Raw genomic sequence first — 22,505 nt, forward strand, 5'->3', positions numbered from 1 at the left:
TCAACAGGTAATCCAATACTGGGAAGAAAATGAAATCTAAAAACTGCTACAAAGACAACAATATATCTATTTCTGAAGGTAAAGTTTCTTGTAATTCTTTTCTAAACTTGTCTTGGCCACACTGGTGCACTGAATAGGATACTGGCCTGATCTTGTTGAGAACTTTTACAAGTAATGGTGTTTTTGGATATGCGTATATGAGATGAAAAAAGCATCTTCTAGGGACGGGGGGAATCAAGACTACCTCTGGACTGATAACTGATGGACTTTGTGTTGGCCATTGTGGCAAACAGATTGACCTCCGGGAACCCCCAAGTTAAGAATATCTTGAGGAGAACTTGAGAGTTCTGTTCCCACTATAATTTAGAAAGAAATTGCTGCTGAGATTGTCTGGTGTAGTATCTGGTGTTGGTCATCTTCCTTTCCAAGTGCAAACTAATGGTTCTTATCAGCTTCTTGTAACTATTTAGTCTTTAGGTGCTACTAGACTGTTGTTTTTTTAATGTTTTTCCTGTTACAGACTAGCTCGGCTATCCCTCTGAAGCTTATCTACTCACTGTCTCTTTCCTCCCCCCCCCCCCCCTTATTTATTTTTTAATCTGGACTTCCAACACTCCTGTCATCTGAAGAAGTGGGTAGTGCCCACGAAAGCTCATGATACCATCTACATGTTCTGTTAGTCTTTAAGGTGGTACTAGACTATTTGTGGGTTTTTTAGGGTTTTTTGATGTTCTAGTATCTGGCAGAGATATGAAGCTGAGATGATTATCAGTTTGACTATGCACCAATTTCAGAGTTTTATTGCTCTGGCACTGGAAGATGGGGAAGAGTCTCTGCTGTTTCCTGGGCATTGATATAAATTCGTAAAACACTGTCATTATCTTCATTGATTTGATCTGTTTAAAGGTTAAAAAAAGCTCAGGCAAACATTTTTGACTAGTCTCAATTCCAGACCACTGAGTCGTAGTAGCAATCTGCCCTGATCTTGTAAGGTTTTAGATATATCCCCCAACTCCAAAATAAAGTGTCTTATGTCCTCTCTACAAGAGGGAGATTCTGGAAGAAAGTCACAACTGCACAGATTTTCATCAGGGCTTTCCACCAGTTGAGTGTCTGTAGAAAACACTGGGAAACAGACAACTATCTGCTTAGACGGTGCTTTCTCAGTTTGTAAACCATTTAAAGCCATCCATACAGATCTCAAGATGTAACCTAGCATGCCTGCTCTATGAAGATGCAAGCTGACGTGCCCCAACAGTTGAAGACAATATTTTATTGTTTAAGAACAGCTCAGATTCCTTGAGAGGAGATTCACTACTGGGGAGAAAATACACTCTGCCTGTCAGTGAATCCAAGGAAACTCCTATAATGTTTAGATTGAGTCAAAATGGATTGTGAGATTTATTTGAAGGCCCAGGCTGTGAAAAAGAACGTATCTGCAGTGTTATCAACATTTCATGATACAATCTACCCAGGATCAACTAATCTTCCAGATTCTGGAAAACTATAATAACCAATTGACAACTAATGCCAGAGTCTTTGAGAAGGACTTTGGGGCAGAAGATAGGTTGAAAGGGAGCAGCTTGTATTGGTAGTGCTCACTGTTTATTAGAAAACAAACAAAATTTTGTGTAAAGGATAAATTGATACATATGAGTCTTGCAGACTAATAGTCATGAACTAATCTCCTAATTCTAAGAAAGGAACGATTGCTGGAGGAATCACCATTCCCCTACGCTGTATAGGAACTGATTTTAGTGTTCCTAAACATAGAAGTGAGGCAGCCTCTTAAACCAATAACTGATCACGAGAAAGGTCCCTGAAGAGCAACGTGGAGGGGAAATGGGTAAGACAGATAGAGTTGAAATGGATAGTGTAACCAGAAGTTATGGCTTCCAAATTTTATGGTTTGCCAGTCTTAGCACACTCCATAAGAGCTTTCTTGACCAGAATGGCAATCTTCATGTGTGTGAAGATGTATGTGTAAAAGATCTAGGAGTTTACAGTTGGACTTCTGAACCTCCTCTAAGGGAATGTGTAGCAAGAATTTGCTTCATCAGTTCTTGAAACTGCCTTAAGTCATCAGCCATTGAAGATGGTGGAGGCATCAAAGTTTCATTAGATGATAAGGAAGCAATGTTAGTAAGATGTGACACCTCTTTATCCACCCTTGTTTCTTGCTCCTCCAACATCTCCTTCTTTGACATAGGTAATGATAGCGGATACTGAAGAGTGTTCCTCCAGCAGTATGGAGACTTAGTTGCAAATTGTCAATGACAGAATGCCTATAGATCCCAGCAAGGCCATTGAGAGGAGCCACATGGCATAGGTAGAGGCATTTATCTGTGTTCCCACCATGGGTGTATCATTTGAGATCTATCCTCCTGTAATGTGACAGTGCAGGAGGGAGAGCAATGTGACCTAAAATACCTATGGGAATCCTGATGACTATGTGAGAGTCTGAGATCTTACATGTGCCAAGGGAAAGGGGGGAGGGGAATAGCTGTTCAAAGTAGGCCAGATAAAAAGAATCAGTGACCAAGAGTATCTTGAGGCTGATACAGTCCATTCATTAACAGAGGAGACTAAATTTTTGCCGGTCTAAAGGTATCAAAGACTGGGTTGAGTGAGAATCTATGCAGTATGGATTCAGTACCAATGTAATTGGCACCAAGTGCTTGGTGTGGGATTGAGTAGCCTCAATCTGTAAACTGTAGGTATATAAGCATTCCTGGCTACCATTCACTTTCTAGTTACCCGTACCTATTGTTATTCGGAGATGGGCTTAGCCTTTTTTCAGCTGCATCTCTGCCACCCTAGGGAACACAGTATTGACTTTGGCTTACATGACTGACTCCTCTTCGCCTTTGTGATACAGGCTTCATTGGATGGAACATTTCTTGAAACCTGAGATCTCTGTAGTCAGATTATGTGTTGGCAACAGGCTTTCTTGGAGATATACTCCTCGCCTCCTTCTGCTTAGAGGCAGATACTGAAGCTTATCTCAGGTGACCAAGATATAGATGTGGATATGGCAATAGTGATACACCAAGTGGTCTATGTACCTAGTATCCCTGGATACAAAACTAGTCATAAAGATTGCTCCATGAACAGAAGTCTAAAATTGGTTTCCCAATTTTTTGGGAATCCACCACTGAAGGAAGTGCAGATTTTGCACATACTAGTGACATGAGCAACACACAAACAGTAAAGGCACTGGGAATGCCAGACACTGACTAGGGATGTTAGATAGCATGAATTCTTAGTGGTTACTCAACTATTCTAAAGTCTCCGGGGATGGGACCAGAAGCCAGTGTAATCCGGCCTCACTCCCAGGGAGCTTCCTGCCACCCTGTATTGCTGCCTCTATCATAACCACCATCTCATGTTGACTGCGGTTAAGAAGGAACTGAGGACAATTTGCCTTTGCAGCTTTAGATAGCATTAGTATAGAGCATAAACAAGTGTGGGGCACATGGGTGGGTCCACTGGGCACAGCCACCAAAAATCTCCCATCTAAGGTACCAGGCACAGGTGCCCCTGAAGTGAAACACCCACAGAGATACTACTAAGAGAAGAACAAGTTTTTAAAAGTTACATTGAAGGGATGAGTGGAGGAGGAGAGCTATGCATATGAAAAAAATAAAAGGTGTTTGCAGATAAAAACAGACTATTTTGCCTTTGTCTAAAGGACATATATTTGTGTATATATTCTTTTCATGTGCACACAGATCTAATTGCCCAGATTAGTCTGGGATTAGAAGCCCCGAACAGTATGATTTTTTTAAAGTAAATTATTTTATATTTAGGAAACTGATGATTTTGAAGTGAAAAATAAAACATTTCTAAAGTAGTACTATATACTTCTCTAGAATATGTTAGCAACAAATTTCAAAATGCTTTCAGAAGTTAATCTACAAAACCCCTGCAAGTAGGTTTTTCAGAGAGGGAAATTGAAACATGAGGTTACAGGACTCAAAAAAGTCAATATTTGGAAGCAATTCTAAGAAGACTGATCTCCAGTCATCTAAGCAGACAACCATACATTTAAAACACAATAAAGAGATACAATAGATTAAATAAAAATAGCTTACATCTTTTGGAGATGGAATCAAAGCCTATTACTTAGACAAGTGATAAGCCTATTACTTAGCCAAGTGATTATATTTACCCTGGGAGCTCTGGGAGGACTCTGTAGAAGAGGAGCTGCTATCAGTGTAGCTCTGAGGTTCTTCTTTCACTTCTGGAAGAGAAGCATTTCCTGCCTCTGCCACTCTGGATGCCTGCTGCAATGTTTCAGTTACCAACTGCCTTGTCTGCTCACTCACAACCGTAGCTTGAAATGTCACTGGCTTTGGTTTTATGAGAACCTAATAGAAAAAACAATCACTCTATTTATAGTAAGTAGTAACAGAAATGTAGCCGTGTTAGTCTGGTGTAGCTGAAGCAAAATGCAGGACTATGTAGCACTTTAAAGACTAACAAGATGGTTTATTAGATGATGAGCTTTCGTGGGCCAGACCCACTTACTCAGATCAAATAGTGGAAGAAAATAGTCACAACCATATATACCAAAGGATACAATTTAAAAAAATGAACACATATGAAAAGGTCAAATCACATTTCAGAACAGAAGGGGGATGCGGGGGGAGGGGAGGGAAGGAAGGAAGGAAGGTAAGTGTCTGTGAGTTAATGATATTAGAGGTGGGGAAAGGTAGATATGTGATTTGTCCTTTTCATATGTGTTCATTTTTTTTAATTGTATCCTTTGGTATATATGGTTGTGTCAATTTTCTTCCACTATTTGATCTGAGGAAGTGGGTCTGGCCCACGAAAGCTCATCATCTAATAAACCATCTTGTTAGTCTTTAAAGTGCTACATAGTCCTGCATTTTATTTATAGTAAGAGCACCCAGGAAAGAACCAGACCCTTCTCAAAGAGTTTCTTGAGCTTCAGTTGAACACAATCTCTTGATATGTAATCAAGGCAGAATATACAACCCCTACATAATCCATGCGCGGTCCGGCAGACTACGTCTAGAAAAGTTCTCCGATCTGCAGCGCCGGGACAAGCCTACACCTACAGTGGAGCACCCACAGGACACTGCTTGAAGAAGAACTATATAACTTATGGTCTATTCTGAAGGTTACAAGCTACTGATTATTATAATGTAAGGAACTAATCCAGTAAAGATTAGTTTAACTCACAGGTGATTTATGGGATGGGGCACTAATTTATTTAGACATACAACAGGCTTTTCTAGTACTGACCACTTCAGATAGATTCAGAAGATTCTGAAAGCCTGAATCTTTTTCTTTCTTTCATCTATACAAGATTAAACTTGAACTCTGTTTAAACCTGGAGTGCCCAGAATTCAATAACATAGGGGGCAGAGGGCTAACATACTAGCCTTTTAACTCTCCAGCCTAGAATTTATGCCTAAAATTAGAGTATGCTCTTAAAAGCTCAGGCACCTAGTGACCATATTACATGGCTATTTACTACAGTTGTCAATCTGTACTCAGTGACACGAGGATCAGATCTGCAGGAGTCAGGACTACAATTCTTTATAAGTATTGAAGCTTGCAAGGACCCTGCCTATTTTGTACATGGCTCAAGCCACAGCTATTAAGCCATCAATTTTATGACCACTAAATTCATAAATAAAAATAACAAAAAAGTATAAAACTATTTTATATACTGTGAAGATAGGTGCCATAAATCCCTATGTCTAACCATCATAACTGATTGTTTTGAACAGGCTCTGGCAGACAAAAGGAAAATAAGAATTTCAGTATCAGAACTAACAGTCTAATTTGATATCCTGTTGATGCCAGATGCTTCGAAGTCACTCCAAGGAGCATGTTCCTCTCTGCTTCTTCCTTCTCCTTCAGGTTGTCAGATTATGGAGGGATTCCTCCCATCTTTCATGGGTCCAAGCCCTGTTATGTATTTTCTTTAGGCTACAGCTGAAAACAGTAGCTTCCCTTCAGGAATACAAGTAGCTCTGAAGAATGAGGTGATTTTTATTCTATAATCTTACACATGCCATTTTAGCCATATATGATTTGCCTTACTATTCTGAAGTAACAACGAGTAGTCCTGTGGCAGGTTAGAGACTAATAGATATATATGATCACCGGAATTCTACAAAGGAATTTTACCACCCAATTACAGAGAGAGATTGCTGAACTGGAATTCATTTATAAATATGACACTGTCAACCTAGTCTTGAATAAAGATATTAACTGCTTAACGCATTACTAAGCCAATTTTCCCCACCTTTGACATTCACATTTTCATATCAAGAGCTATGAATGGAACACATCCAGCCTACTTAATTAGCTTCACTTACATGGGTCCTAAAATTGACAGGTAACTACTTTTATTTCCACTCCAATTCATCTGATGAAGAGGGTTTTATCCATGAAAGCTCATGAGTATATATTTGTTAGCCTCTAAGGTGCCACAAGACTTACCTGTTTTTGAAGTCACACGAAAACTAGCTCCCAGACTTTTTACTCTGAAGTAGTAAATTCCACAGGCTAACAACAGATTGACTAAGAAGTATGTCCTTTAATGTTTAAAATGTGTTCCTTTTAATTTCATCATGCAAAATAGAACAATGAATAGTGCCTGACTGGCCTTCTCTATAAATTTCTACCACATAGCTATATCTCAGTCCTTTCAATTGCTCCTCATATGGAATAACCTTCCCTTCCATACCTGTAATCCTCTCTCCTCCTCATTATAGCTTCAGACCTTATGTGCTTTTGGGGACCTTTGTTGCACAGAACAAACTGTATAAATCAACTGTATAAATCTTCCTGAATTCTTCAATCTTAAAATATTCCGCTTGAGTTTTACAAATACAACTCTCACCTTTGAGGCCAGGGCCTGGGCTTCGTCCCCTGGAAAGCAATGTGCTTACACACATCTATACTCAGTATTAATGGAGCACAAACTACCAATCTACATTAGGCTTCAGGCAGAGACCTACTTCATGAAGTACATAAGATACACGTTACTATAACCAATCAATTTCATTCTTTCATCAAAAGCTCTGAAGTATAAAGCACTGTTAACACCTTGAAGATCTGTTTCTCTTTTTACAGAAATCTAAGTATCTACTGTATTTGACAGAGTTTGCACGTGTGTCTATCTGAATCTGTTCAAGAACTCCTCCTAAAACAGTATGAGCTAGGACCACCACAATTTGTACAGTTTCCTCTTATCATACCTTACAGCAAGATAAGGGTTTGGTCGTGCGTGGGAAGGGGAAGTGGGTGTTTGTATAGGGATGCATAAAAATAATTCCTACTAAACAGTAAGAGCTAGGACAACCACGTTTGCTATGCAAGGTAAGGGTTTGGTTGTGGGGAGGGGAGAACGGAGCTGAAGTTTCCACCCCACCTCGCCCCTGATTCGTACAAGGAAGCATAAAATCATACAGAAAAAGGAAAGAATCACCAGACAGGTGAAAGGAGCTGGCTAGCGGTACCCCCACCCATCTGGGACTGCCCCATCCCCGAGCCTCTCATCCCCCACGGGCCTTGAGGGAGGGTGGGGCTGCAACTCCCCACTACACTGATTTGTACGGGAATATTGCTGGCTGTTCCCCTTCCTCAGGGAGAGAGTAGAAGTGCACAGTTTGCTCTATTCCTCAATATGGCTGGGGAGTGCATGGGCAGACAAACCTGAATCTGCTGCAGCTGGGGACATATACCACTTCCCTGGCAGTGCCTGCTGGAGATGCAGTGGCCATAGAGAGGCACTTCTCACCTGGCCCCAACCTGCTGCAGTGAGAGAGGCATGGGTAGTTCTCTCTCCCTGGGGAAGCCTGCATACTGCACCCTTCATCCCCAGGTCCATCATAGAGCAACGATTTAAATACAGAAAAACAAAAATTAATTAAGGAGTCCTTTCTGTACCTGTGTTTTGCCTTGTTGCCCATAAACAATTTTGGTTGGGATGATTTTGGTGGCTGGCTGGACAGCAGATCCTATTCCTTTTGGCTGCGTGACAATCATTTTTGTGATGGGCCGGGTTGCAGTGATGATGGCAGGTTTTGCTCCTGCTGGCACTGCTTGAATAGTTTTCTCTCCCTGAAGTAAAAGCAAAATGTACACGTTAACTTGCAATGTAATTTTTTCAGTAATATAGAACACTTATCTAAACATATATGAAGTTCATATAAGATTCAGTACCTTGGCTGTATCCATATCATATCCGTGTGATACGTCAACCAATTCCTTTCATCATCAGGTTGGTTTCAAGGAGTAGGTATATTTAATAAGTAGTAAATTCAAAACCCAAACACAAAAATACCTACTCATTTAACCTTACTATATAAAGAAGACGACGACAATGGAAAGACTGGCAAGAGTTTATGTGGTTTTAAGAAAAACTTCCTCTAGGAAAGTAGAATTGTACAAGATATTTAAAGTTATACTCAAAATTTTTAAGAGTTGCTCTTAGTCAGTAGTGATGTCTTAGACCAGAGGTGGGCAAAATGGCCTTCGTGGGTTGATCCGGCCCGCAGAACCCCTGCTACTCCCCCGGCACAGGCCTTAATGAAATTTCCTCCTGTCCTGCGAGGAGCACACAGCACTTCAAAGTGCTACACACTCCTTGCAAAGCGGGAGGAGATAGCATACGCTCCCCCGCCCCAAGCCCTGATTGGCCAGGGGGCGGGGGAGCTGCATGAAGTTTCTTCTGCTCTTGTCCTCCCTCTCCCATGCCCTACGAGGAGCACATGGCACTTCAAAGTGCCACATGCTCCTCAGAGGGCGGGAGGAGGCTTCACGTGCTCTCCCCCACCACCAGGCCAATCAGCTTTTCATCCTAATTCAGGATTGCCCTGAAAATCTAAGTTATGTGTACCCTTCTAACAGATCTACAGATGGATATAAAATTTTACAAACTATGTTATATATGCAGAACATTTGAAAAAGGCCCCTCCCTTCACACTGGATGAGAGAATCCCATTCTCACATTAAAAGAACTGGTATAAGAACCCAGTCATTTTGTATGGCTCCACCCTTTATGGATCAGACAGTCTCTGTCAGACAGCTGGACAGGGAACACAAAGAAGGAGAAGATATGAGGCTTTAACCAACTTTAACAGGCCATTTTGAGCCCCCTTTGTGTTAACTACTTTAGTCCCACAGAGCATACTTGCCCTTCAATCATCCCTGACCTAGGCCCACGTTGTATCTACTAGACAGCTACTGGGAGTTCTTCTAGGAACTAAGTTCATAACAAACAGAGGATGGCAGAAAGCAATGCATACCCTTCATTTGTTTATGGATTTTAAACTTAACACTTTTGCTTACCCCGGCATTTAACAATGTTGTAACAACATTTTTGCCTGGAAGTCCTTGAATAGTTGTTCCTTTTCCAGTAGTCTTTTGCACCACAATCACATTAGGCTTGGATGTCATTGGGATTGTAGTAATTTTGGTTGTAGTTCCTTAAAGCAAGTGGGAAGAGAGAGGCCTTGGTTAAAAGTGATGATACTGTTATTTTATGTATATATTTCATATAACTCTAGAATCTTTATAAAAATCCATTGAGTCCAGCATAAAGATGATAAGTATGGCTCCTGATTTTCAGTTTTAACTAGTAAACACTCTGGATACAAAAAAAATAAAGAGGCAAAGAAGTGTTTATCCAATAAACACAGGAAAAACTCCAGAAATGGGGTATGTAACAACTTGTCCTATATAAGGGATATGACTTCTAAAGCATGTTAATATGGTGTTCGTTATATGGTCCATGTAGACCCTACTGGTGTCCATTAAAGGTTTTTCAATGTGTTTAAATACAGTGCTACTATGTTAAAGTACGCTAGTGGACATTACAAAGATTCACTACTCGTTACATGTGTACAAATAGCAAGTCCCCAGTCTCCCTGATTTGGGGAAAAATACTTGAAAATTGCTAAACATAAACCCTGAAAAATGAAATTGATAAAATTCTCAAAAACAGAAGCCCTAAAAATAATCCTAACATCATGGCAGGTTTAAATGCAACTGAAAAAACTTGGCTGAAGAGAGGACATTTAATGCCTGGCCTGAAGTCAAGCATGTAGGGTGCACATCAGCAACAGATGTTATATGGGAAGAACAGAGCTCAACAGTTTTTATGGCCAACACAAACCAAAGGGCAATTTCTGAAAAGCTGTCATGGAAGGTACAGGTACAAATATTATGGTTGAATGCACTTATCTTTGAGATATTGTGCAAATGTACAGATTATCTCTGGCCTTCAGGATTGCAAATTATGGGCACCCCTGTGCTAAAAGGAAGATGTCTATCAAGTAAATTACTTCAATGAGAAATAAAGATGGAATTGCTTGATTTATGGTTTGTAACCTGCACCAGACTTTGCAAGAGAAAAATCTTGAGAATTTATATCTTATAAAAGGGAGGTTTCCCATTTGATAAAAACTGTTCATATGCTGAGAACACATTAACACGATATTTATCACTATTTCCATAAAGAGATGCCAGATTTCTTTTATAGCTAATGTGTGGGAATATAGAATTCTGTTAGTTGAATTATAAGACAATTTTCTGGTTTCTTTCACAACATTATTTAAAAAAAAATCCTCTTTCCTTTTGAAGTCCAAAGTTCAGATGACATTTTTCTACCGATAAACTTGCTGTTCTTCCCTTCTACCATGTAACTACTTGTCTTTCGTGGTTTCTTGTTTATTTACGACCCTTCTGAACCAATCCTCACAATGGCTAACAGAACATACAAGTCACCAGTGGTATCAATCTGCCCATTATAGTTCCTATTATCTGTAATGAGATTATACCTAGCAGCTCAAGTGCCAACAAAAAATCTTGGTCATCAACTTCAACCCATCATTGATGTCTGGCAGCTATTTCATAACACATTTGAAATTTAAAAATACATTTAATTTTGAACCAATTTTGAGAAAAGGAAATAATTCTCCCAGTTGTAACTTGTTATGAACCCTTTATGAATACTTCACTGAGTGGAAAGATTACTTAGAAGCTCTGCTCAAATCCTGCATTGTTTTAAACACATCATACTACATTCCCTTGAAATAAAGGCCAACTACTGATCTCAGGTGCACAGATTGGTATGCAAAGACATTCATGCATATGCCATTTCTATGAAACCTCCACTAGATCGAGAAGTCTTATCAATAACACTGCAGAGATGCTCTCTGCAGGCTAAAAAAACCCTAATATTTTTATTCCATCCTAATTTTCAAGGAAACTGATAACTGATTTAATCCTTCCTATCTTCTACAATCATACCAATCATTTTTCCACTCATCCATATTTCTTCTCATTTCCCAGGCTCCTTTTACATTATGATGCTAAGAATTTGCTTCCTTCTTAAATTTTAGGCGTGCCCTAACCTACGACAATATCTTCTCCCATTCAACATCTTGTCTTTCTTTCTCATTCCTCTCTTATCAATCAGCCATTTCTGACATGCATAAAGGAGAATAACTTTTCAAAAAATTGGTTCTAAACACAAAAAATATTTTCAAACATATAACAAACCTTGTCTGTGCACCCAGAGAGAAATTTAATGTGAGACCTAATATATCTCTGAGTGTCTTCAGAAGTTTTGTATCTCAGTAAAGGTTTTTTATCAATACACCTACCAGAAACAATATTACTGCTTATAATCTTGCCTCCCAGTGTAGCCAGCGATTTCGGCACTACCGTAATGATGCTGCCACTGGTAGTTTTCACATAAGTGGCAGCACCTGGAGTTCCAGCCATTCGAGCCCCTATGGAAGGGCTTACCGTTGGACGAGTATATGTTGCTTGTGTTCCTATTTCAAAGTAAAATCATAAAAAAAGGCTTGCAATTAAAATATGAAATACTTAGTATCGCAAATTGCAAAAGGTTTAGATCAAAGAAAAGTATTTAGCTCCATTAAAGAGACTGAATATAGAAACACAGGTGAGGAAAGGACCTCTCCTGGGACATCAAGTCCAGTTCATTGCTACCACAGGAAAACCCACAATACAATCCTATTAATCAAACTCCATTTTAAACCTATAGGTTTTTTGCCCCACTATTCCTATTGGGAAGCTGTTTCAGAATCTCACTCTTCTGGTGAAATCATCTTCTAATTTCTAGTCTAAATTAATTCATGGTGAATTTATATCCATTTGTTCTTGTACAAACATTGTCATTTATCTTCAACAGCTATTCTCCCTCTCTGCTGTTACCCTCTGATGCATTCATAGTCAGCAATCATATCCCCATTCAGCCTTTGATTAGATTCAGTGCAATTTATCATTATCCTTTAAGATCCTTCAACTAGTTTTCAGTCTACACCACAAAGTTCAAATACATAACAATTTAAATTAAACATTTCATAAGGCACTGTCTCAAATGCTTTATCACCTTTCAAGTTAAAACTATTCTAGTTGGTAAAGGATTTGCTCTTCAGAAACTGATATCCTTTACATTCATGGCTCAGTTGTTCACAAGGGGTTTAGATTCTCCCTCAATGTTTGTTCTTTATTTTAGAACAGGCGAAAGTGTGATTTATTAGACATAGTTTGATAGAACTGATTTCTTCCTCTTTAAGAAGTCTGGGAAGAGAGCACATATATCAACTAAAGTGGCTTAACAGAATTAACGTCCAGCCTAAATTTTATTTTGTGAAAGTTATACTATCAGGGCACGTCTAGACTACATCCCTCTTTTGAAAAAGGGATGTAAATTAGACAGATTGAAATTGCAAATGAAGCCGGGATTTGAATTTCCCGCACTTCATTTGCATGATGGCGGCCGCACGTTATTCCGAACAAGGGCTTTTCGAAAGTGAAACTACTGTTTAGACACAGTTCTCTAAAAAACAAACAAACCAACAACAACCCTTTTTCGAAAGATCCTGTACTGCTAGTCTAGATGGCTGTTTCACTTTCGAAAAGCCCTTTTTCGAAAGAATGTGCGGCCGCCATTATGCAAATGAAGGGTACATAAGAACATAAGAATAGCCATACTGGGTCAGACCAAAAGTCCATCTAGCTCACTATCCTGCCTGCTGACAGTAGCCAATGCCCCAGAGAGAGGGAACACAACAGATAATCATCACATGATCCCTCTCCTGTCACCCATTTCCAGACAAACAAAGGCTAGGGACACCATTCCTACCAATCCTGGCTCATAGCCATTGATGGACCTAACCTCCATGAATCTATCTAGCTCTTTTTTGAATCCTGTTAAAGTCCTAGTCTTCACTACATCCTCTGGCAAGGAGTTCCAAAGGCTGACTGTGCGCCGAGTGAAGAAAAACTTGCTTTTGTTTGTTTTAAATCTGCAGCCTATTAATTTCATTTGGTGACCCCTAGTTCTTATATTGTGGGAATAAGTAAATCACTTTTCCTTATTTGCTTTTTCCACACCAGTCATGAGTTTATAGACCTCTATCAAATCCCCCCTCAGTCTCCTCTTTCCTAAGTTGGTTGAAAAGTCCAAGTCTTTTTAACCTCTCTTCATATGGGACCCGTTCCAAAACCCTAATCATTTTTATTGCCATTTTCTGAACCTTTTCCAATGCCAATAAATCTTTTTTGAGATGATGCGACCGCATCTGTACACAGTACTCAAGCTGTGGGTGAACCATGGTTTTATAAAGAGGCAATAAGATATTCTCTGTCTTATTCTATATCATCTATACCAGGCTAACTCTTATCCCTCCCAGAGAGGAATAAGGATCTTGCGCAAAAAACGGTTTTTGAGCAAAAAGGAAACGTCCACACTGCTTGCTTTTGTGCAAAAACCCCTTGCGCAAAAACGGCTCGAATAGATAATGTAAATGAAGCACGCTAAAATGCTAATCAGCGCTTCATTTGCATAGTCTCTGCTGGCAAAAGCCAGCAGCATAGACAAAGCCTAATTGTTCTTCTGCACATACTGTACACTAAGCACTATAGACCTCTTCTCCGTTACTAAAGACAATTATACAAAATAGCTAAATTTAATGGGGAAACCTACTATTCAAAACTGGCATGAAGAGAGAAAGTAAATGGCTAGTCAAGGTTTACCAATGAAACATTGGTAAACATCGGGGAAAAAATTCCTCACAAAAAGTTTATATTCCAAACACTAACTTTCACTTGTTTAAAATATATCAGGATAATGTTTTATCTGGTTAAAGAATTTAGAGTTGAATTGAAAAGCTAGGATAAACATTGAGTTATGCACAGATTTATACCACCTATCCCAACATATGTAGGGCACTCAGCAAAGCAATGAATTTTGACCAAGCTTTAAAGACATTCAGGCTATGTCTAGACTGCAGGCTTTTTTCAGAAGAAGATTTTTTGGAAGAGATCTTCTGAAAAAACTTCGTCTGAGAGCGTCCACACTGCTCAAGTGCATCGAAAAAGTGACCTGCTTTTTCGAAAGATAGCGTCCATTCAGTGTGGATACTATCTTGCATTTAATCTGTGATTACTATGGACAGAGTGGCCACCAGAGCTTTTTCCTCTTCTTTCGAAAGAACACCCTCTTCCCTGTCCACACATGCCTTTTTTCCGAAAGAGCTCTTTCGGAAAAAGGCTTCTTCCTCGTAGGAAGAGGTTTACCAATGTCGGAAAAACCCCTCTGTTTTCGACTTTTTTTTCAAAAGAACGCGATTGCAGCATGGACTTAAGTGAAGTTTTTTTCGGAACAAACTCTGCAGTGTAGACATACCCTTATGAGTCTTGCCCCCCAAGTCTTCTCTAGACATCCAATACCAGCATAATAGATCAGTCTGTAAAATTACCAGCAGACACACTTCCTCTCTATATCAGTAAACACAAAGCATAGAGTTCAGCTATCTGGGTTCTATTCCTGGCTCCTCTATGCAATTACTGAGAGACCCTAAGCAAGTTAACTGTCTCTAAATTCCTCCATTCATAATACAGGAATAATTATATTTACCTACCTTTAAGGGTTGTTGAGAGGCTTAATTCATTGGTTTGTCATCCTTTAATACAAGGTGCTATAGAAGTGCAAAGTATCATCATCATTTTCAGTGATATTTCTCTCTCAACCAGTGGGAAAGGAATAATTATACTTATGTGTTCCAAGTCAAAGAGAGTACAAGAGAGATAGAAGACCACTCAATGGTAAACGCAAGAGTTTATAATACACGTTAAATTCTACGAGGATAAAAGTCCTAACCTACTATGTGACTATCAAAAGGTTTATGAATTTGCTGTTGTACCCTTTTTTTAATAAACCATGAACAAAATGTTATTTAACCTGTAAAACAGGGTTTATCATCAGTATTGGAAGGTTTACCCCTCCCTTCCCTTCTAAGAACAGTAACTTACCAGTGGGAGTAGTGACCAGTTTAGTTGTCATGATAGTCCCATTACTGCTAACCACCATAATAGGTGAATTGCTACTGCTGGGCAATGTCGCTGTAACTGGTTTGGGTAGGATTTTACTGGGCTGCACTTGTTGAGTGATTATTTTAACACCTAGGAAAGGAAAAAGGTCACTTAACAAACAGACACAAAAAGTAACTTGCAGAAATGTTTTCCCAGACCAAACTTTAATGGGCAAGTAGCTGCACAAGGCTTTTATTTTTGAGCCAATCTATTTCTGATCCTTAAAATATTTACATTTTTTGCTAGCACCAAGACAACTACCACTTTCACTTTTCACGTGCTTTCTACCACTTCCTTACTACTCTGATCACCTCTGGTGCTTGGAACACCATTAAGTCACGGGATCTAGTACAGAGGTTTTTAACCTTCTTTGGTCCCAGAACAAACTATGCTAATCAATATCAAGTTGGTCCAAAATCAGTGAAATATTTAAAAAATGCATTCATACATTTGTCAGTTAAGTCTCTTCATTATCACATATTTTATTATGAATTGTTAAATTTCAATTTGATAATAAAAAAATAGATAAAATGAGAATGCTGTGGGAGCAAGGGGGTGATAGTGACACTGGATTCAGGAGCTAGGTGTGAGGATCCTTCTGCCTCTCCTCCTGAACTCATCTCTTGAACTAGTGCTGTCTTGGAACTGTAATGGAATTTGGATGGGATGGAGCTGACCAGAGATAGTGTGAGGGAGTGTATAAGTCCCTTCTCTTTCATTCTAGCAGGCTCTTCTGTTCAGGAAGATTTGTCTTCTCTTTCCCACTCCTAACTTTGTGAGGCATGACCCAGCAAACATCTTTTTTCACTTTTGGGATACAACTAAAGGTTTCAAGAAATCATGATCTAGAAGTTAGACCAAGAGTGTATCCAAACCAAATGGGTCCTGAGTTCTAATCTGTGCTAAGCTATCTGATGCTCCTTGTGTCAATCCAGAGGGAAAACTAGATAAAAAGCAAAATTTCAGTTACAAATTATCTGACCTTTGCTTTCCAGAGCAAATAAGTATTAGTAGGTAAGGTAAAGGTGACTAAATGACTATTTTACAAGGTAATAACCAACTTGAGTTTAAAAACATAGTACAAGGCAAAGAATGAAGCAGAAGACAATGCAACTATTTAAAAATGTGAACTTTTGTACTTGCTATTCTTTCTGTATCAGTTCTTTGTATAGACCAGATGCAAAAAATGACAGTTGCCAATTAAGTTGTGAGCAATGACTTTAAGGTGGAGACATTTTATAGTGTTTCTTAATGGAGTTTCTATGAAGGGATGGTCTCATAATGCATGCGACATTTTATCACAGACTCCCACCATCACCCGGCAGCCTTTTTTTTGTTTTTTTTTAAGTTTCTCTAACTAAAATGTTTAGAACTGAAAAAAGTACATGTTCCCTGAATTAATGCTGATTTCATGTGCATTAATATAAAACATACAAGGATAGAATAATACTCTGCACTTTTATAACACTTTCCCTAAAAATTTTAGAAGTGCTTTCAAACATTACTTCTGAACACCCCTTCAGGTAGGTATTAATAAACTAAACAAACAGATCAAACTGATGCATAGAGACCAAGCAACATGCTCAGAGTCAACTGAATTAATTAGAGCCAGCCACAGAACTGACTATACCAAAGGAATCAGTATTTGAAACAGAATCAGTCCAACTTTTAGTTCTAAGTACTGCATTTGCTATGACAAAAGTCAATGTTGCATTTTTGATTTTTGAATCCAATAATAGCTGTAAGAGATGGGTGGATGGATTACCTTTAGTTTAAGAGATATAGCTGAAATGTTACTGAATTGCCCAAATGTTAAATCTTCAAAAAAATTGGCTCATTCCATGTTGCCAACCACCCTATAATCTAGAAGGGGATGCTTATACTTTTGTAATCTCTAAAGTTAGGAATAAAACTTCCTACTTATTACGAGGTTCATTCTCTTTTCTGCCAGGAGAACAGAAAAAAATCAGAAGCACTTTTCCAGATGTGTAAACTAAAATTACTACCTCTACATCCTCTGTTAACCATTGTTTCTACTTTCAGAGCTACTGAAGTCAAAGAGGACTGCCTGCACTTTTCAGGGCAGAATTTGGCCCTTAACTCCTGTATGGCAGGTAGACTTCACTCATTACTAATATCGCACAAGACTGATTCCAGATACCTGATTCTTGTTTGATCTGAATGGTGGGCTTGATGCCAGCTGGCAACTGACATTGTTGTGGTTGCTGCTGATGTGCTATAGGAGAAGACTGTGATAGCTGCTGTTGGGTCTGCTGTATTTGATGCAATTGTTGTTTTGGGGTCTGCTGTTGTTGTTTGGGAAATTGTGTTAGAATCTGAGTTGGGGTTCCCACCAAGCTTTTTGGAGAAGGCAGTCTGGTGGAGGCAACTTTAATCGCTGATGTGGAGACACCTGTGAAAGACCAAACAAATGTACATTTAACAATGAAACAAGTGGACAAATTTCTGGTCTTTAAATACCATCCACTTTTCCACTGTGAAAAGCACATGTAAGCATGCATTGAATCTAAAAAGATGCAATGACATCTCTCAATTCCAAAGTGCCCAAATTCAGAGACAAAGAAACTTGTACATAAAAGTTATTCATGTGTCAGCAAAACATGATAAGATAGCTCAGTGGTTCTCAGCTAGGGGAACATGTATCCTTGGGAGGTATGCAGAGGTCTTCCAGGGTGTATGTACATCAACTTATCTTGCTATTTGCCTTCTTTTACAACAGGCTACATACAAAGCACTAGCACAGTGAGTACAAACTAAAATTTTATACAGACAATGACTTCTTTATACTGCACTAATTACTATGCATTTTAATGTAAGAACAATATTTATATTCCAGTTGATTTTATAATTATATGGTAAAAATGAGAAAGTCAGCAATTTTTCAGTACTAGCACGATAGGGATGTGAATGGCTGATTGACTATCCGATAAGCACATACTTCAAAGTGGCAGCACTATGTGGAGCCTGGGGCCAGACCCTGGGCGCCAAGCAGGGCTGGCACTTCGAAATGCCACGTGCAGCCCCAGGCCACGTGGGGAGTCCCCAGCTGGCCCCGGACTGCATGCGGCGTTTCAAAGTGTCAGTGCCGCACAGAGCCCATAGTCAGCTGGGGACTCCCCTCCTGAGCCCGTGCTCCCTGCAGCGCTTTCGCCCTGGGGCTGTTGCTGCACTTCAAAGGCAGATGCCTTTATCAACTAATTGAATAGTTGATGCAAATTGAATCAACTATTTGATTAGCCAATTAATACAAATTTAACATCCCTAATAGCATAGCTGTGATGCTTTTGTATTTTTGTGTGATTTTGTAAGCCATTTAAGTTTTTAAGTGAGGTGCAGATTGGGGTACTCAAGACAACTTAGACTCCTAAAAGGGGTACAGAAGTCTGGAAAGGTTCAAAGTCACTGAGATAATGAAAGTAAAGATCATGCTCCAAAGAGCTTGCTGTCTACTCTGTGCTTTTTATACAGCCGCTCCCCGAGTTACGACCACCTCCACTTACGACCATCCACACTTATGACCAAAGCGGCTGTAAATGCAGATTCGAGTTATGAGCGGCAATCCGCGCTTATGAACAGCGCGGTCGCCATGTAACTCTATGGGATCAGAGTTACGAACATTTCGAGTTACGGACCAAGTGTTGGTCTATAACTTGTTCGTAACTTGGAGAGCTGGACGCAGGCAGCGAGGCTGGCCAAGGGAGATTGGTAGGAGAAGCAGAGGAGAACTGGCTGCCCGGGAGGGTGTTGGGGGAAGTGGGGCTGGCCAGAGGAGCAGTGAGGGGAGCAGAAGGGGGGGAAGTGAATCGGCCTGCAGGGAGCAGGACTGACCCGACCATATGTAGATCTTGGGGCGCTGCCCCCCCCACAAAGAACGAGTTAGTCCGGCCCGGGGATTCTATTGTTTTACACACACACACACACACACACACACACACACACACACACTCACTCACACACACACACAACCCCCCCCCTCGGAACTGGCTAGCTGGTAGACACACTCATGCAGCCTGAACACATTTACCATCCAGGCAGTTCGAAACTACAAACTGATACATCTAGTACAGGCAGTCCCCGAGTTACGCGGATCCGACTTATGTCGGATCCGCAGTTACGAACGAGGATTTTCTCGCCCCGGAGGACTGGAGCGGCGGGACGCCTGGTCCCGCCGCCCGCCTCCTCCGGGGCGAGAAAAGCTGCTCCCCGTCTCCCTTGTCTGCTGGGGGAGCCAGCAGACCAGGGAGACAGGGAGCAAAGCGGCGGAGGACCCGGGCCGGACTGATCTGGAAGCGCCGCGGGTCCGGCCCCGGGTCCTCCGCCGCTTTGCTCAGCGTCTCCCTGGTCTGCTGGGGGGGGACGCAGCTAGTGCCCCCCCCCCCCAGGCAGACCAGGGAGACGTGGAGCAAAGCCCGGGGCCTGTGGTAGAGCAGGTGGGGCGCTGCCGGTTGGTCCTGCATCACCGCTCCTTGGCGCTACAGGACCAACCCGGCAGCACCCCAGCTGCTCTGCCCCAGGAATCCTGATTCAGCCGCTGCTGATCAGTTTCAGCAGCGGCTGAATCAGGACGCCTGGGGCAGAGCAGCACCCGAGCTGCTCTGCCCCAGGCGTCCCCAAGTCAGCCGCTGCTGAAACTGACCAGCGGCTGACTACAGGAAGCCCGAGGCAGAGTTGCTCTGCCCCGGGCTTCCTGGAATCAGCTGCTGATCAGTTTCAGCAGCAGCTGACTTGGGGACGCCTGGGGTTCTTTAGTTGAATCTGTATGTAAGCAGCGGCTGAATCTGGATGCCAGTTCCGACTTACATACAGATTCAACTTAAGAACAAACCTACAGTCCCTATCTTGTACGTAACCCGGGGACTGCCTGTAATAATAAAATTTACCTAATGAGAAAATACCAGAAAATACCATGTTATATGTCTGGTATTTTTCTCAGGTTTTTTTTTTTATGTGTTTATATTTTTGGGCTGCAAAAAACAGTACTTGAAAAAAAAAAAAAAAAAAAAAAAAAAGAGTAAAAAGTTTGGGAAACCGAGGTCTAACCAGCTTTCTGTCTGTCTTACAGTCCATTTTTCCAATCCATATTCCTTAACTTGCTGGCAAGAATATTGTGGGTGACCATATCAAAAGCTTTGCTAAAGCTGGCACTGGGGGCTTGGGGAGGACCAGAAACAACTTATCTGAATATTCATCATTTGATTAATGAATATGCAAATATGCAAATGACCATTACTGGTCCTCCAAAAGTTCATGAATGGATTTACTGGTCCCCGTGTCAAAAAGTTTGGGAACCCCTGATATAGGACATCTATTTCTGGGCAAATACCTAAGATTGGGAATGTGATGTGATCACCATGCAGTATAAACAAGGCTGGTAAGAATCAAGGTGTGGCTTCCTGGCTGTACAACATACAGACATAGCTGGGAGTGACTTTCAGGCTGAAGTGTGTTTGTAAGCAGTCCAGACTGAAGACTACAGCAGAAAAGCATTGTAAAAGGCACTCCACGTTAGCTGTGTCACTCATGCCCTCTATCACAGTCCAAACTGTACCCTGCTAGGTTATAGCCACCATCCCAAAACAAGAGCTATTTCAAGTTTAATATACATAACTACGATCATACCTTGTGCTACCGTTGACATAACCACCGATGGTGTCGATGACACCACAGCAGTCACAGCAATGGTATTTGGAGTGGAAGAGGGAGTGGAACAATTGCTGCCGCTACTGCTGCTACTGACCAAAGAGGACTGAGAAGCTGTTATAACCACTGGTTGCTTCTGAGTTGTTGAGGCAATGACAGATGTTGGGACAAGTTTAGTAACTGCTGCGTAGTTGTGAGACTTGGAGAGAATGTTAGGTACAAATGTTGAACTTGGAGAGGTGGTTACTATGATCACCTGAAACAACAACAAAAATCATCACTCACTTGTGTTTAGAAGTTGTATTGCAAAGATGATATATTACACACATACAATGCTATTTACTTTTAGTGATTTTACTTTAACTGAGTTCATTTGCAGATCTGAATACACTTACTAGCAGCAAATAAAACGTTTCCCTTAGTTGTGGAGCAGGGCAGCTAATCCATCAGCTTTTGAAGGAATTGTATTTTCAATTAAAATGGGTAAGTTTTTGGTTATGAAGAAAACAGTCTGTATGTGAATTAAAGTAGTGAAGTTGTCAACAAACTGAAACAAGACAAGTATCAATTGTCTCAGTTCATCTCACTGGGAAGCAAAGTCTGACCATCACTCAAAACTACTTCATGTCTGGAATTTCAAGAGGTTTTAACCATTACTCTCCCAAACCCTCCTTGTATCCTAAGACTAGGAATGTAAAATCCCATTTAAAATGTTAACCGGTTAAACTATATGTTTAACTGGTTAGCTGGCCTGCAGCATCACTCCACAGGTAGGGGGTTGCTCTCGCTGAGCCAGGCGCTGGTTAACCAGTTACCGGTAAGCATCACCTATCCCTACCCAAGACCTGGCAACAAGGAGCATAAACTCTTTATTTACCTAATTAACTATTTGCCAACAGTTGACCATTTAGCAATATGAATCAAAAACTATTTTTTCAAATGATTACTACATTTCCCGTCAATGCAATCAGTCTGCCCCTCCCTAATACTTTATCAGTGAACAATTCATTTTAGGAATCAGAAGTAATTTATCTTATTATCTATGCATGTTTTAAAGATAGATAGGAAATTTCTTCCTCTTACGATACCAATTGTCTACAGATTAAAAATGCCATACCTAGTGAATTACAAATGCATCTGACTATTCACTGAAATGCCTAGAATTCATTTTGACCTTTCAAGAAGAAGATTTTACTTTTATGCAATTGTCTGGTTTGAGAAACGGATTGTTTTGATCTTACTGTGTATGTGCATATACAATATACGACATGCTATATTACATATGTTCACACAAGAAACATACAAAACATCTCAAAATACATACCACACTGAGCATATATACATATTGTATAAGACACGTAAAACCTAAGCAATACTTATCTGGCCTACATAGTGGGACACTAGAAAGCAAAGTATTTCTCTAAAGAACAATTAAGAAATGAGGGTCT

General features: G+C 40.3%; 1 protein-coding gene across 4 annotated transcripts in view; it reads right to left on the minus strand.

The window, feature by feature from the left end:
- Positions 1-22,505, minus strand: part of EMSY (EMSY transcriptional repressor, BRCA2 interacting) — a 60,431-nt gene that overhangs the window by 17,147 nt on the left and 20,779 nt on the right. For all 4 annotated transcript variants that reach the window (XM_006133587.5, XM_006133585.5, XM_006133584.5 and 1 more), the window contains exons 8-14: positions 21,037-21,313; positions 17,558-17,809; positions 15,337-15,486; positions 11,655-11,828; positions 9,337-9,473; positions 7,933-8,106; positions 4,172-4,370 (exon numbers count right to left, since the gene is read on the minus strand). In XM_006133587.5, coding sequence (XP_006133649.2) covers positions 4,172-4,370; positions 7,933-8,106; positions 9,337-9,473; positions 11,655-11,828; positions 15,337-15,486; positions 17,558-17,809; positions 21,037-21,313 — 1,363 coding nt within the window. The remainder of the gene's footprint in view (positions 1-4,171; positions 4,371-7,932; positions 8,107-9,336; positions 9,474-11,654; positions 11,829-15,336; positions 15,487-17,557; positions 17,810-21,036; positions 21,314-22,505) is intronic.

Source organism: Pelodiscus sinensis, chromosome 1, assembly GCF_052426305.1.
Source record: "Pelodiscus sinensis isolate ZL-2025 chromosome 1, ASM5242630v1, whole genome shotgun sequence".
In the NCBI taxonomy this organism is placed as follows: Eukaryota; Metazoa; Chordata; order Testudines; family Trionychidae; genus Pelodiscus; species Pelodiscus sinensis.